We start from the raw sequence: 14,959 nt of genomic DNA, 5'->3' as shown, positions 1-14,959 counted from the left end.
GTAAATAACAATTTCTTTGGCTGTATTTGTCAATTGGGAAGACAGAAACACTATTAAGATATAAAATGTCAAGGAAGAGATAGTGGAGGTTGAGTGCACAGTAAAAAAGTGAACAAAAAAGAATTTATCGTTACTTTTACTGTTTTGAAGAAATAGCAAGTCTTGCTGAATGTGTTAGACTTTTAAGATCTCCTTTAGAGCAGATCACCTGGCAATAATCTGATATAATTCCAGGATATGAATAACACTATGAATGACTTTCTTTTCCTTTTAAATATATTTGTATATTAATTATTTCTTCCAGACCTTTTATTGTCCAGTTTTTACTAAAGCCTGGCTGTCGTGAATATTTTTACAAGTTAGCAGAAAATGAGGTATTACTGATTGTGCCTTCATTTAGTCACCCAGCTCTTAGTTTTCAGTTCAGAGTTCCTGCATTTAGAGGCTCAGAATGAATGTTCTAGGTTAGTTTTACTGCATCCTTTTAAATTCCCCACATTTGCTTTCGAGAAAGTGGTTGATATATCAAAATCATTACAATTATTGGCCAGTGTTTGTGGTTAGTCTGCTCCACTTTGACAAATGCTAATATTTATAGAAAATTTTATTAAAAAAGGAAAAAAAAAAGAGGAAAAAAAAGAAGAAAGCCTTCTTAAGCTGGGATTCTAGCTGTGTCCTGGTTAGATTAATTGCTTGTCATATGTCGTATTAACTACAAGTATTTCTTCTTCATCTATAAAGCCCTTAAAGCATGTTGGTTCATATTTTCTCTCTTCTTAATTGGGCATGTAAGCAGTAAATCACTTAATGAAATTATCTACTCTTAGGAGGGACTGGAATAAGACTGTCTTCATTGGGTCATCAGGCGCACACTTTTCTCTGAATGCTGGTGCCTTCAGAAGAAAGATCTGCTTTACTCGACTGTTGTGTATGATTTTAAGCTATAGGAAGTGAAGTTTTTGCATTACTTTTGAAGAGAGATTAATAGTTTTCAGTGTTGATGCTTTGCAATGGACATCATCTTTCGTAGCTTCTTCCTTTCTATGCATACATAGCTGGGGGACTTGCATTTACTGTGCAGACACAGATTGAGAATCCCTTCAAAGTAGAGCTACTGTATGATAAGGAAGTCACACTACGTGGTTGAGATCTTACTGGGAAAGAAGGTAAACAGCCCAGTCAGCTAAAAATCAGCTTTTACACTGTAATAGTATCTGTACTTCATAAAGCTTAATTACACTGTTTGTATTGCTACCTGTTTGATAATCAAAATATCTGAGGGGTCTTTTCATAATAGGAAGATCTCCAGAATGTGCTGACCAGGGGACTTCTGCCTGCCAGATGGTCAGTCTGAGGGGTGCAGCTGTGTGGGTGTTATGTATAAATGTATTATGTATACACACATGCATGTGTAAAATTTAAGCAGTATGATCATCCATAAGAAGGCCTGCTTCTGCACATCACAAAGGATAAGTTACTGTGGCCTCACAAGCAGTGTTTTATAAACTCTCATGATCTAGTGACCTAGAGTCAACCAATAAGAGCTGGTCATGTGTTAGAAGAGTACCACCCTGTAGGAGGTTTTTCAATCCTGAAGTGATTAGTTAAACTCATCTGTGTAACATCATAGACAATGGAGGTTACTTCAGATCTGTTGTAATTATAGTAGTGTCAAGAATGATGTCAGTTGCCTTTTTTTAAAGGGTAGTATTATATTTTTAGGTCTAGGGAACTGGATTGGGAATGGAGAGGTGTGAATCAACATGGTTGCCACCAGCTTCCTCTTATTAAAAAAAAAAAAAAGTAATGCAGCTTTATTACAAAACATTTTTCTGTGGTACTTTGCAAGTTAGTGCCACTTGTAATGTAGTCCCTTTGTTTAACTTACATTGAGGTTTCATTGTGGCAAGAACTGAGGATTCTTAACATTCTTTTCAAAAGAAGCTTTGAATGTTCTGTGTGGTTAGAATACACTTGTAACCTGGGGCATAGCCCCAGCAAAGACATTTGGGATCTCCACTGCCCACTGATATGCTGGAACTCGGAGTAGGGATGGGATTGATCTGCCCATCGGTGGGATTTGTGCAACAGGAGAGAAAACTGCCTGCTGTAGGGAAAGAATGGCACACAGTCGTGATAGATTTTCATTGTTGAGTACCTATAATTAGCACCATACACACCCACATATAGAAGTTAATAAAATAGTAAAATTGTCCTGATTAGCAGCCTCTGCATTTTTGAGAGCTAGGTACACATGCTCCATATGACGACCAAGGCACGTGTATGCAGAAACACAGTTTGCATACCTTGCTATTTGATTTGGGCAGAGATTCAATGTATGCTTACTGTAATTGCATGCTTATTCAGTTACATTGGATCATTACTTGTAAAGGAGATGCTCAAATTGGATGCCCAGATGTTCACATTTTCAGGCTTTGTCTAATTTTGGAATCTTCTGACTAACTTAATCCCTAGATAAAACAATTGCTTATCCTGTATCTCTTGCCCAAACACACGTGGTTGGACTAAAAGCCAGTAATGCTGGTTCACTTTGCTGCTGTCAACACATTGATTGGTCAGTCACCCTGCCTCTGGGAGTAACCCTTCTGGGCTTTCAAAATATTAAAATTGATCTAAAATACATTTTAGATCATACATCACTTGATGAAACAGTGTGCTAATACAGCCTGATGGAAGTGTGATATTTACTGTGTGATGCATTAGCATAAAATGGTGGCTGAAAGACCACAGTATAGGTCAGCTTATTAATAATTACTCTAAACGTCACGTAAGGAAAGTAACAGTGTCCTTAGATTAGTTTCTCTGCCACTATCAGGGAAAAAATAAATAAAAACAAAAACCAGCAATAACCAGTCTGTTTTAAAGTAAAGAGAAAAAATGATATGAAAACTGCCCTATTTCAGTCCAAAATGCAGGTATTGGTAAGACGGGAATATGTTTTTGTGTAACTTCCATCAATGTGATTTGTTCCTTCCACCATAACGTGCTTTTGCTTTAATTCGTACCTTAAAAAATTACTCTCAAAACTTCACCACTCCTCCACTGCAGCGGAATTTAAAAAGACTCTCCACTGGGTAGCTCATAGCAAAATTTGTCTTGAAGTACTCTTTAATTATATATGAAGATAAAATGGGCTTGTTTGCAATTTTTTGTTTGATTCCACATGATTATAAATGTTTAGAATACTTTTCTAGTGTCACAATGCAATTAGTAGACCTGCTTGATAAAAATGAATCTATTTTAAGTATTGAAAATTACCCTTTCTTTTCACTGTGGTCCAGTTATCTTCTTTTCACAGAGAACCACAAGATCAACAGAGCTGAAAGAGATGACCAGTATTTGTTTCTTTTTGTCTTATTTATTCCTCTTCTCTGAAAGTCTTCTTGCTCTCATCCGTGTGTCACAAAAGCCTAAGCAGTAGGTGCTGAGGACAACTTTGTTGTTTATGAGCTCTGATTTTGGGTAAGCCCTCTTTGTGCAGAAGGTGCTCTTGACAAATGCTACCAGTACACACTGTGCATGGCATAACTTACATCCTTTCTCTATTGGCTTGAATCTCTGTGGGAGACCAGGTAGAAAGTTGCATTAGGAGATACTTGACCATTTTTTTAGCATTGGAATATTTTTAATTTTTAGCTACAATATATTGCAAGACTTGCCACAAACACTGATTTTATACATCAGGATAAAAACCTTGGAGTAAAGCTCTTAGTACTGTACTGCACAGTACATCTGCCTGAAAATCTATTTCTGTTGTTTAAAACTGAGGAGAGATGCTACTGAGAAGACTAGAGGATCAGCTGCCTTACAGAACTTGAGGAAGGACCACAGATAACAGGATTTGCAGTTACACTGGAGAAGGCTTCACATGGGCTCAAATTAGTAATTTTTTTCTGTAATCACTATAGACAGTTACTAATTTCAGAAGGCCAAATTCAAGGTCATTGCCTTTCTCTTTCCTCTTGTTGTAGATGCCAGTTATCTATCTGTATTTTTCTTCTCATTGATATTTACCTTGTAGGGAGGCATGTCATTGTCTAGACTCATGGAGAGATTTACTTTTCTTCTGAAATGATAACATCATTGTAACTTCTGATTTCGGCAGCTTTTCCTTCTTGGTTCACTTTGCTGACAAAATTACTGACTTCTTTAGTGAAACCATGCTTGTTAAATATTTTCTTACTAACCTTTTATTTTTAATTAACTTTTCTAAGTTCTTAGGTACAGTTCTTCCTTAGCCTTTCCAGTCCTTGCATTTTCATACGCATAGAATAATGTAGCAGAATGCAGCATTGCCCCTCCTTTTAGAGGCTCTGCTCCATGACCATGTGCTATTTCAGAGGAAATTCATCTTTCTCCTGTAATTCTAGCTTGCTATTCTGGAGCTTCTGCTGTAGCAGGAATTAGGAACAAGAAATAAAGTCATGGAGGCAGGGACTCCATCTGCTCCTCTTGGTCAGACATCAGATGCCCCCAAAGTCTTCAGGATATTTCTTTTTTTGCCTAGAACAATGTGGAGAAACTCAAATCTTGTCATTAACCACAGAGATTGAATGTAGCTGCTAACTTTAAACTGATTATTTAAATACTGTTTGCTTAAATATGCAATCACAGTTTTATAGAAAAATCAACATAGCCAGAGAAGATATGAAGAAATGAACAGTTAAAATATAACCTTTGCTCCTCATTTCAGCTCTATTAAAAGAGTATTTTCTAGAGGAATATTTGCATTCCAGTTACTTAGAAATTATTCCCCTCATGCAAAGTACTCATTCATGGTTCATTTGCTTCAGCAGATGACTGCATTTTAGTAGTTAGTATGAGGTCAGTATTTTGTCAGGAATGAGGGTAACAGCAAAACAAACCTGAGTATTTTGTGCCTTCTGCACTGAAGTTGCAGAAGAAATCCTTCATCAGCATTTATCAGACTCCTCTGTTCGTTCTGCAGCATATTGACTCGTCCTTCGCTTCAGATTTGTGGCTGTGGGATGCACTGCTGGGTGCTTAGAGCCACCTGTATTTTCAATCACAGTTCTTCTGGCTCACTGTTTACTCACTGTAGTCATTTTCATGACCTTTTTAATCTTTCAGCATACACACTACAGAGAAAAAATACATCCGCGATCTGGCCCAGTTAGCAGCACTTCCTGGCACCGGCTCAATCATGGCACGATGAATATTGTTGGTGTTGCTTATTGTGGTGTGCGAGATCATTGCTATGAATAGCTTGTGTGGTGCTTCATGGGAACAGGGGAACTTGATAAGCTGAACCACTCTCACTTCTAAGATCATTCTTACCACAGCGCTCACATTGTTGAGGGGGAAGTTGTCCAAAATTCACCTGTTAGGACAGTACCCTGAGCACTTAGAGGCACGGGGAGGCAGCAGGAGCAGGAACCCTGCTGCTGAGGGGCATAAAGACACATAAGCATCCCGAAGTAGCACAGAGTGCTAGAATGGGCTGGGATAAAAGGAGGGATAAGGACAGAAATGATGTTCTGCTTCCAGAGCAACTATAATTGTTCAAAGAATTTATCATAAAAATGTATTGCTTTAGAAGGATCTTGAGATATAGTGCTGCCCTGCTCCCAGGTAGAGTGAGTTCTGATGTCTTACTGTTGGCAAAATCATTTGTGTCCAGGAATGGCCCTGGCTCCAGGAAAGGGGAAAAAGAAAATGAATTCTATTAAAGAAAAAAGAAATTAGGGCCCTACCTCACTAGTGTGGGGCTTAAAGCTTTTGCACCTGGTATTGCAAACCTCTCATAATGCACAGCTAAAGATCAGGTTTTTTTTTACCGTGTGACATTTTTCTACGCTGAGTGGCAGAGCTCCAAGTCTATGGCAGAGCTCAGAGCAGGGTCATCTCTTATTCAGATCAGTTATTGCTTTGGGACCTTTGAGGTTCTGCCTTTTTGATTTATACAATTACGTGGTATTTTGGCGTATAGAAATCTAGGTATATTCATTTTAAAAGTTTAGGTCAGATTCCTATGACACAAATATTATTGTAGTTATGTTTGGAAATTAAGACATTAAGACAACTGTTTCCTGTGTTGAATCAGCATTTTAGGGAGTCGAATAAAACAGAAGCTGTTTCAGTTGGAGTTTGCAAAACTGTTAACTAAGAAAACAGTGTTTTTCCTCTAGCATGATTAAATGAGGTAGTTACACACTAGATTTGCAGTCATTTGTGGTACTTAAAAATACTTTCCAGGGTGAAATTGCATTTATTTAATAAATAAAACTCACAAGCATCTCTAGGATTTACCAGGACCATTAAACTAATGTATCTTAACCATGGAGCATTCAGGATATCACCAGTTCAGATGGCAGCCCTGCTTTCTCTACAGAGTTTATCAGTCCTAACTGTTGGAGGGGGCAAGGAACACTTACTAAATACGGAATGCTCATTGTGGGGCAGACTCGTCACAAGAACTTTGCGTGGGTAACAGCAGCTCTTTAGGACGGACAGCTCACTGCTGTGTTACAGAATAGGAGTCATAAAAAGTTGGGAAACAAGAGCCCAATCTGACTGGGGAAGCTGATTTCCATTGACAGCCGCTGTTGCTCTAAAAACCTCTGAGAGAACTCCATCCTGGCTCTGTGTTCGAGGCAGCCTCTAGGATTATGGTTACGCCTGCATTCCTCTTAGGAAATTCTCTGACCAGAAGGCATTATGGTGTTACAGCCACTGTGAGGTGTCCTGCACTTTTCCCTCTATCTACTTCTGTTGTCCCACGGTAGAAACAAAACAAACAGCCCATTAAACCTTCAAGCCGTTCAGCTCTCAAGATTCACATGAGGTGTCTGAGCCGCCATTACAGTGGTGTCCTATTTTATTGGTCTGAGTATACTCTGTGAAGACATAGGCCACAGACTTACTGGTGTGCTGGGTGTGGGGTTTTTTGTTGCTGTTGTTCAGGTTTGCTTTCTTGTGACATTAGAAACTATGATGTCATGTAAACTTTTTCCGCCCCTCCTGTCCTCTATTTCAAGCTTAAACTTCTGAATACAAAATGCAAACAAGCCTTGCAAGTGTTTTTTTATTTTCCCACCTGCTCCTCTTTTCAAATATGAAAAGTAATGGCAAAGTGATTCATTGTCATTAGTGGTGATGCCCACTCTGGAATCCCTACAGATTTTCTAGAAAGACCCAATGAATATCGTAAAAGCATCAATTGAGACACAATTGGAAGAACAATCCACTAAGACAGTCTGTGCTTCTTGATACCTAAGAGCTGACTGCACAATGCTACCTAAGTTTTAAGACTCATTAGGATATGCTATTTGCTCTAATACTGCAAAGTTGCCTGAGTTGAATATTTCTGTATCAGCATCAGTGTTGTTGGTCTCTGTCTTTTGCAGAGTTATGATATTGCTGAATATTTATTAGACAGCCTAGAATATGGAACATGTCGTTAGTTTCTTATGGCTGGCTTTTTAAGGGAAATGAATCTGTTTCTCAGAAAAAAAAGAAAGAAAGAAAAAAAAGCCTCTTTTACAGAAAGTAGAAATTTCTTGAGGTAAATCATTTCCTGGTAGAAAAGCTTATTCAATAATGTGGATGATAATAATGCTAGCACTGATCTTTGATTCTTCTTCAGAGCACTGTAAATCTGGTTTCCAAGTACACTGTAAACCATGAATTTTTTCTTTGTTATGAGACTCCCTGGCACACTTTGTTGTTAGCACACATAGCTGCAGCAGACTAGATGTTGTTAAATGCATCTGAGGAACATAAAAAGTAACAGTATAAGAGCATAAGATGAGGAATTTACTTTAGAGGATAATTTTATACTGTGTTAGTTTTGAAATAATGTACAGTGTCATTGCTGTCATAGCACAGTTGGTATCTGGTAGCCAACTACCATGTATGTTTACACACAGTTTCTTTTATCCCCTCTTCATTTGGATTCCAAGCCAAGAATGAAGAAAGCACCTTGCTTTTTGGAATTGAATCTGAGCACCATACCTTCTGTAATTTTAACTGATTTTTCAACTCCCTGGTGCTTGCTGAAATGTAAATTGTTTGATGATATTCTAAGTACATTCAATTAATATTTCTCATAGTGGGATTGTGTGTCATAGCATTTGGCAGTGCTTTATTTAGCTAATGTCCAGAGAATACGCTCTGAATGGATTGTATTTGGGATAAATAAGTTAGACATTTAAGCAGAAACCAGTGTGACTAATGTGGGATATCAAATTCTCTAGGACTTGCAGTTCTGTATGTGCTTGAGGAATGCATGCATGAAAACATAAGCCATTTCATAACCTTGACTTTTGGTTGTGCAACGTAGCTTTGTGCTGGTGTTTGCATTCTAACCAGCTTGGGCAATTTTAGCCTTGGTGGGTGCCTGATGTTCTCTACTGAAGCGTCCAGTTCGTTGTTTTGCTACCACGGGTGCTGTAAAAGCCTGCTGGTCAGATTGGCTGTACTGAAGTCTTTTAACTGGAGTGGATGTCTTTATAATTAGAAAATCATGCCCTGGATGGACAACAAAACTGGTGAGGAGTCTGGAGCACAAGTCTTATGAGGAGCAGCTGAAGGAACTGGGATTATTTAGTCTGGAGAAGAGGCTCAGAGGTGACCTTATTGCTCTCTACAACTATCTGAAGTGAGGTTGAGGCGAGGTGGGAGTCAGCTTCTTCTCACATGTAACTAGCAATAGAATCATAGAATCATAGAATCACAAGGTTGGAAACAACCTGCAAGATCACCTGGTCCAACTGTCTTCTCATTACCATTGCTACAAAATAGGATGAGAGGGAATGACATCCAGTTATGCCAAGGGCAATTCAGGTTGAACATTAGGAAAAACTTCTCCAAAGGAGTGGTCAGGAGCTGGAACAGGCTGCCCAGGGAGGTGGTGGAGTCACCATCCCTGGAAGTTTTCAAGAAACATGGATATGTGACACTGAGACACGTGGTTTAGTGGGAAATATTGTTGATAGGTGGATGGTTGGACTGGGTGATCTTGGAGATCTTTTCCAACCTTGGTGATTCTATGATTCTGTGAAGTGCAAAATTGTATCTAGTTTGGTAACATCTTGCACATGATGCCATTATCTGAATATCATCATAAGAGGGTTCATATAATTATTCACCCTGAATTTTCCAGGCAGGAACATTTTTTTCTTTGTGTATAGATAGCTGGTAGATAACTGACACTGCCATAGTGCATGTGACACTGTACATCAGGTAAAAAGATGAGATCCACAATATTTGAGGATTTAAACTGCAAACGTAACAGTTCTCCAGCTGCCCATTTTCAGTGCAAGGTGTTGCTTGCTGTCTCTGTTTCTGCCTCCATCTCTGCACCCTGGAGCTGTTCTTTTGGAATGAGATAAGGAGCCAGAAGGGCCAGTCTCACTCCCCCAGCTCTGTGGCATACTTTAATGCTACCCCTCTCATGGCAGCAGGGAGGTATGGCCAGGCTGACTTTAGCTGCAGTTTTCCTCCCACCCGTAGGTTTTGCACACTGTATTACGCAGCCGTCCTCCCCAGGTTATGTACTTTTTGCATTGTATAATTTGTTGGTAAATCAGTACAATAAGATGGTCTAAGATGTGACTTTCTGTGAATGTGAACATTTTAAACTATTTTAGGCACGTTTTGGTTTTGTTTTTCTTGGGAAAGATAGTAGTGTTTTGATGTGTGGAACTGGAATAGGAAATCTTGAGATCTTTTCTCAAGATTTCTGCTGTAAGCTCATGTTGTGATACTGGATCCAAGACCTTATGAGGGCATGGGTGGACTGAGACCAAAATACTATTGAATGAGAGATCAGATTATGGCATTTGTTACACTGACCAGTCTTTTTTTCCCCTTTGTTCCTGGCTTACATATCCTATGTTCCATTTGAGGCTTTGTTTATGATGTTGTTGTGACTATTCAATCAGTATTAGCATCTATAAGCTGCTAAGAGCTTTACAACCAGTATATAGATATTAAGTGCAGTAAGATGATGTGTAAGAGTAAAATATTTCTAATTTATCCTTTCTTACTCAGTCTTGCGTTGAAACATGAAGCGGGGCTGAGAATAAGGGAAGCTCATTCTTGTCCTGTCATTATCAGTACATGGTTTCTCTGTGCAATAGGAGTCTAAGTTGTGGGGGTTTCCCATTTGGCACCCTTCTAATAACTGTAAGGCTTCTGGAAATGAAAAAGAAAAAAAAGAAGAAAATCTGGGATGCTTTATGCTCTGTCCAATTTTTTTCTCCTTGAAGTTAGATTTGCCAACTGATTCTCTGATTTCCATTGTAAATTGAGTTCATCCAGCTTGTGGGACAATTAAGACAGAAAAAGATGTTCTTAAAAGCATAATTTGCCAAACAAAATGAACATTAGATTGTAGGGATTTCAAATTATTGTCCAAGCTATGGGAATAGGCAGGGGATCATTTTTTCCTGGAATGCAGGAATGGGGGAGGCTCTCTGAAGATCTGGTTTAATCGATTCCTAGATGTAACCTTTTCCTGTTTTTCATTTGGGCCTTTCTAGCTCCGCTTTCCTCTTTAGAATATGAGACTGATGTAATAGAAGCAAATACCAGCACCTCAGTGAAAGCTCCACAGCTTTCTTCTTTCAGGAAGGAGTCTAACAGATTTGAGCAGAGCAGAACAGTGTAGGATGTCTTGAAACTTGGAGCAGCTACAAGTTTAGGTACATATTTCAAATGTGGTGGAGGATTTTTTTTGTTTTTTGTTTTTTTTTTAGGTAAGTATAACTACCATTATAAAGAAATGTTCTGTGTATTCAACAGTGTTCTTAGCAATCCAATATGTCTCTATCAGAAAGATGGATTTGAGTTTTGTTACGCCTTAAGCTTGTTTGGCCATGACAAGAAGGAAGACTTCTCTTAAGTGTTGCTAAACGATCAGCAACTACAGAAGCTGAGATCCCTTTGAAAGTGACAGCTGCTGGTCTTCAATTTGCAGATAGCTCTGCTAATTACAAGAGACAAATACAAGAGGTTGTAGTTTTCCTGAACTTACTGACTTACACTTTGTGGTTTTTCAGTACTTTCTCTTCCCTACTCACAGATTTTTCTGAATGTGTGCTGAGCATGGAGGGTTGAGAGGAAGAAGTCAAGACTGCAATCAGAAATTAATGTATAATGGTTTTGGCTCTTATATGACTTGTTAAGCACTTTGGAAGGAGTCAAATTGGAATATTTTTCTATGTGTACTTATATAAAATGGAAATCCCTATGGCAATCATTTTATTCTTCAAGATTATGTGCAAACTCTTAGTTTGAATAGCACTTGGTTGCTAGAAATAGTAGAGTAAGTTAGATTTGCTTTCAGAGGCAGAGTAAACAGTCTTTGTTTTTAAAATGGTAGAAGTTTTAGGATAGACGGTTACTAAAGTCATTCTGGTAAGCAGTATCAAAGTTTTTAAGACTGTTGTGTTCACCATTCTATCTGATGGCATTTTCCATAAGTTATCTTAACTTATTCTGTAAGTCAGGATTTTTTTTTATTTCATTGTTGGTTTTGTTTTATGGGTTTTGTACGTTTGGTTTTAGTTTGTCTATTATAGTTTTGTTTACTGTGCTTTTTTAATGCTCTATAAAGCACAGTTAGCAGACCTTACTAGTCAGTGAAACAACTCTGTTTCAAATTGGAGATCGTGATCAGTAGTAATTTGAAAGAGCTAGAGCAGGAGCTGGTAATTCGGGTTTCGTGTTGTTGTTTGTTTAAACAGAGTCCTACATTTATAGATGACTTCTGAAAGGCTGTAGAAGGGTAGAAGAGACATAACTTTCTATCTAAAAAGGAGCTTTGTCAGTTTATGAAAGAAATTGTATAGAGTATTTTCCCCTAAACTTGAAGACAATGTCCCACCTGCCTTGATTTTCTTAAAGGCAGAATAACATTAAATAGGAGAAATTATGATAATCTTTCAAAAAACAAAACAAAAAAAAATCGTTTTCAGCCTTAATTCAAACCAACCTACCTCAAAGAATTCTATCAACATGCATTAAGATTTGCTATTTCAGATCTAGCTGAACTAAACTCTGGACCTACTTTTGTTTTGTTGGTTTTTTTTTTATTTATTTATTAATAGTTCATGATAGGAAGCCATATCTGCCTGATGTATAGCATCTAAATTACTGTTCTTCTGTTCTCTTCAGATAAATACAGGGCACCGATCGGAATTGACTCTATCGAGAGCAGAGGTGGGAAATGAAAGGAGCCAAAATTTGGAAAGCAGCCCTTTCATGTCAGATCTTCTAAGCGATGTACCCTTTGCCCTGGCACCACATGTGTTAGCAGTACAGGGCACCCATAATGATGTTCCTGACCGACTGCTCACCTACAACATCAATGACAATTTATCAAGATTTTGGTACGACTTCACGCTTGAAAATTCTGTACTTTGTGAGCCATAGTGTTTTCTTGATCTTTTCTGTGTGTCAAGGGAAAAGTCTGAATGTGAAGATAAAGATTTAGTTTGAGCAGCTTAATATTTTGGGGGCCTACCACTGATACAAGATCCACTGGATCAAAAGGATTGCTATTCAGTGCTATGTTATATTCCTTAGATTTAAGTGGACTGTAACTTACTATGTTAAGTGTTCTGTTTATCTACAAAGAAATCAAGCAAAACTGTTTCAGTTCGATGCTGGCTGTTGGTATCTGCTTCTCATAGGTAGGCTGTAGACACAAACATTTCATAAAGATGAAGTCCGAGTACAACTGCTCTGCTTTGTTTTTCATTCTGGTAATAAACGCGCAGATCCTGCTATACATGTTTCTTTAGATCACCTTTGATTTTCTGCAGATAGAAGCCAGTGTTAATAGTAAAGCATGCTTCTTTGTACTACTGGACAGAGAGTTTTCCAAGAGATAAGTTTTAAAACTCAGACTTAATTCTGAGTATTGAAATAATTTGGAGTACTTGATACAATTGATTACCAGTTTAAAGGTGACCGTGGGTTGCTCCACTCTCTTCCCTGTAGATGGTATTTTTGTGCCCTCATTTTGTGCCATTCCTGTTGCCTGGAGAAGTCCTATAAGGCTGCCTGTTGGCTGCTGTTTGTTCTCACTACCACATGTGTTCCTGATTTATAAACGGATCAGCTTTTCCATTTTAACCTCTTTGCCCCCTAAAGAAGGAAATCTCAGGACACGTACTTTTAATGGTCACACCCTCCTTTTTTTAATTTGTGTGCCAGAGATACAGATGGCAATGTTTAACAACAGGAAAACATTACATTGTTTCTTATCCAGCTAAATTAGATGGCTAAGTACCTAAACATGCTTTCTCACAGACCGCTGTGTTCCTAGCTCACATGCTTACAGCATGTTTTTTCCAACTAAAACCGGAGTTGCTGTTGTATGAGCAGCAGCTCTCTGATGTAATACCATGATTTGTGTGAATAATGCTCTGTGTTGCACAAAAGATTACACTTGTTTTCTCTCTTGGGGTATTCATATTGTGCCAAATCTTAGTCAGTAATTCCATATATTTTTATGCTCTGTGGTAGCTCAAAATATATATTTTTTCAGACTTACATTCTGTAGGTATTTGAGATAAATACCATAAATGATGGAAAAATTGCATTGTGAATGTCTTAGGTTGTTACATATTCATGTTTAAGATTTAATCTTTTTTAATGTATGTATATAAGTGAATTTGTTAGTGTATGTTTAACAGTTGCGTTCATAAATGTTCTGAAATACTTGCTTCAGGGAAAGTAAGTGTACTGCATACCAATAAATAACTGTCAAATAATGTGTGACAATTAATACTTGGCTTGGCCTGTTTTCTTTTCTGTAGCAGTGACCATTGAGACTTTGTGGGAGCATGAAATTGTTTAAATTAGAAAATTTTTTCAGTGTCACTTTAAAATCAGGGTATTCAGTGAGTCTGTCAGACCTTCATCTGCTGTATTTTGTGCGTTGTGTTGGTGATGAGCAGTGGTTGGTTGGTATTGATGACACTGCTCTGAGGACACTGCTGCTGTGAGCTGAGTGCTCAGACCCTTTAGAGGGAAGAATTAATTTTACAAAGTTGCTTAGAACTGTTTTGTGTGCTGATTTTTCTAGTTAGAACATACCTGAAGCACTGTTTAATTTCCATGATTGTTTTATATTTCTCCTTTAAAAATTAACCATTTGGCATACAGAATGTTTCCATTTAAGATGTTCATCTCAAACCTGAAATGTCTCTCTAGCTCAGCTGGACTGGAAGCAGAACTGCACGATGCTGCTGAGAAGCCAACAAACTCACAATACTCATTCTTCCCTTGTCAGCTGACAGCACATAACTTTTTTTGGCATTTGTTTTTGATTAAAGCTAGATAACCCATCTAAAATAATTATATCTTGTCAGAGTCATGTTCTGCTGTGCTCGCAAGCCAATACGGTGTCCTTTTAAAAGAAAAGAAGATGCAAAAGAGCGTGAGGATGAGGTTGCATTTGCCCATGGTGAGAAATATGGTTGGTAGGTTAAGCATCTGGCCTGCACCTTGGCTGTGTTCCTTAAAGGTTAAGATTTGCACATAGCAAGAGTTCTCGTAACGAGCAGGGGTACTGGAGTGCATCTCCTCGCTGCCCTCTCTTTAGCAAGGGTTGAGGCTTTCCCTTGCTTAACATCATCCATAAAAAGTAGATTGAAGCTTAATGGTATCCAGACCACAAAGGTGAACTTCTTCCCACTGGGATAAGAAAAAAGACACTTAGACTGTTATAAATTAGTAAGATTTATGGATTTGCCTGCTAATAACATGAAGATGGTACAGAATCTCTGGAAAATGAAAGATTTCAAACAGTCTTAATTCATATAAAAGTGTATAGCACTGTAAATGCGTATCAGTCACTGTCAGCAAATGCTGAATGGTTGTCCTTCAAACATTAGGCCACCGATTTTAAAAAATGGAAGTATAAACTATTATAATATAATCAATATTGAGATCTAGGTAGTAA

At 38.1% G+C, this 14,959-nt stretch overlaps 1 protein-coding gene across 3 annotated transcripts in view; it reads left to right on the top strand.

Annotated features, from left to right (window-relative positions):
• UMAD1 (UBAP1-MVB12-associated (UMA) domain containing 1) overlaps positions 1-14,690 on the top strand; it is a 71,503-nt gene extending 56,813 nt beyond the window's left edge. For all 3 annotated transcript variants that reach the window (XM_031614443.2, XM_090142759.1, XM_090142758.1), the window contains exon 4: positions 12,163-14,690. In XM_031614443.2, coding sequence (XP_031470303.1) covers positions 12,163-12,420 — 258 coding nt within the window. In that variant the 3' untranslated portion in view covers positions 12,421-14,690. The remainder of the gene's footprint in view (positions 1-12,162) is intronic.
• Positions 14,691-14,959: the final 269 nt, after the last annotated feature.

This window comes from Phasianus colchicus, chromosome 6 (genome assembly GCF_987193195.1).
Source record: "Phasianus colchicus chromosome 6, bPhaCol1.hap1.1, whole genome shotgun sequence".
Taxonomy (NCBI): Eukaryota; Metazoa; Chordata; class Aves; order Galliformes; family Phasianidae; genus Phasianus; species Phasianus colchicus.
Note: the sequence above shows the minus strand (reverse complement) of the source record. Positions and strands in the feature narration are given on the sequence as shown.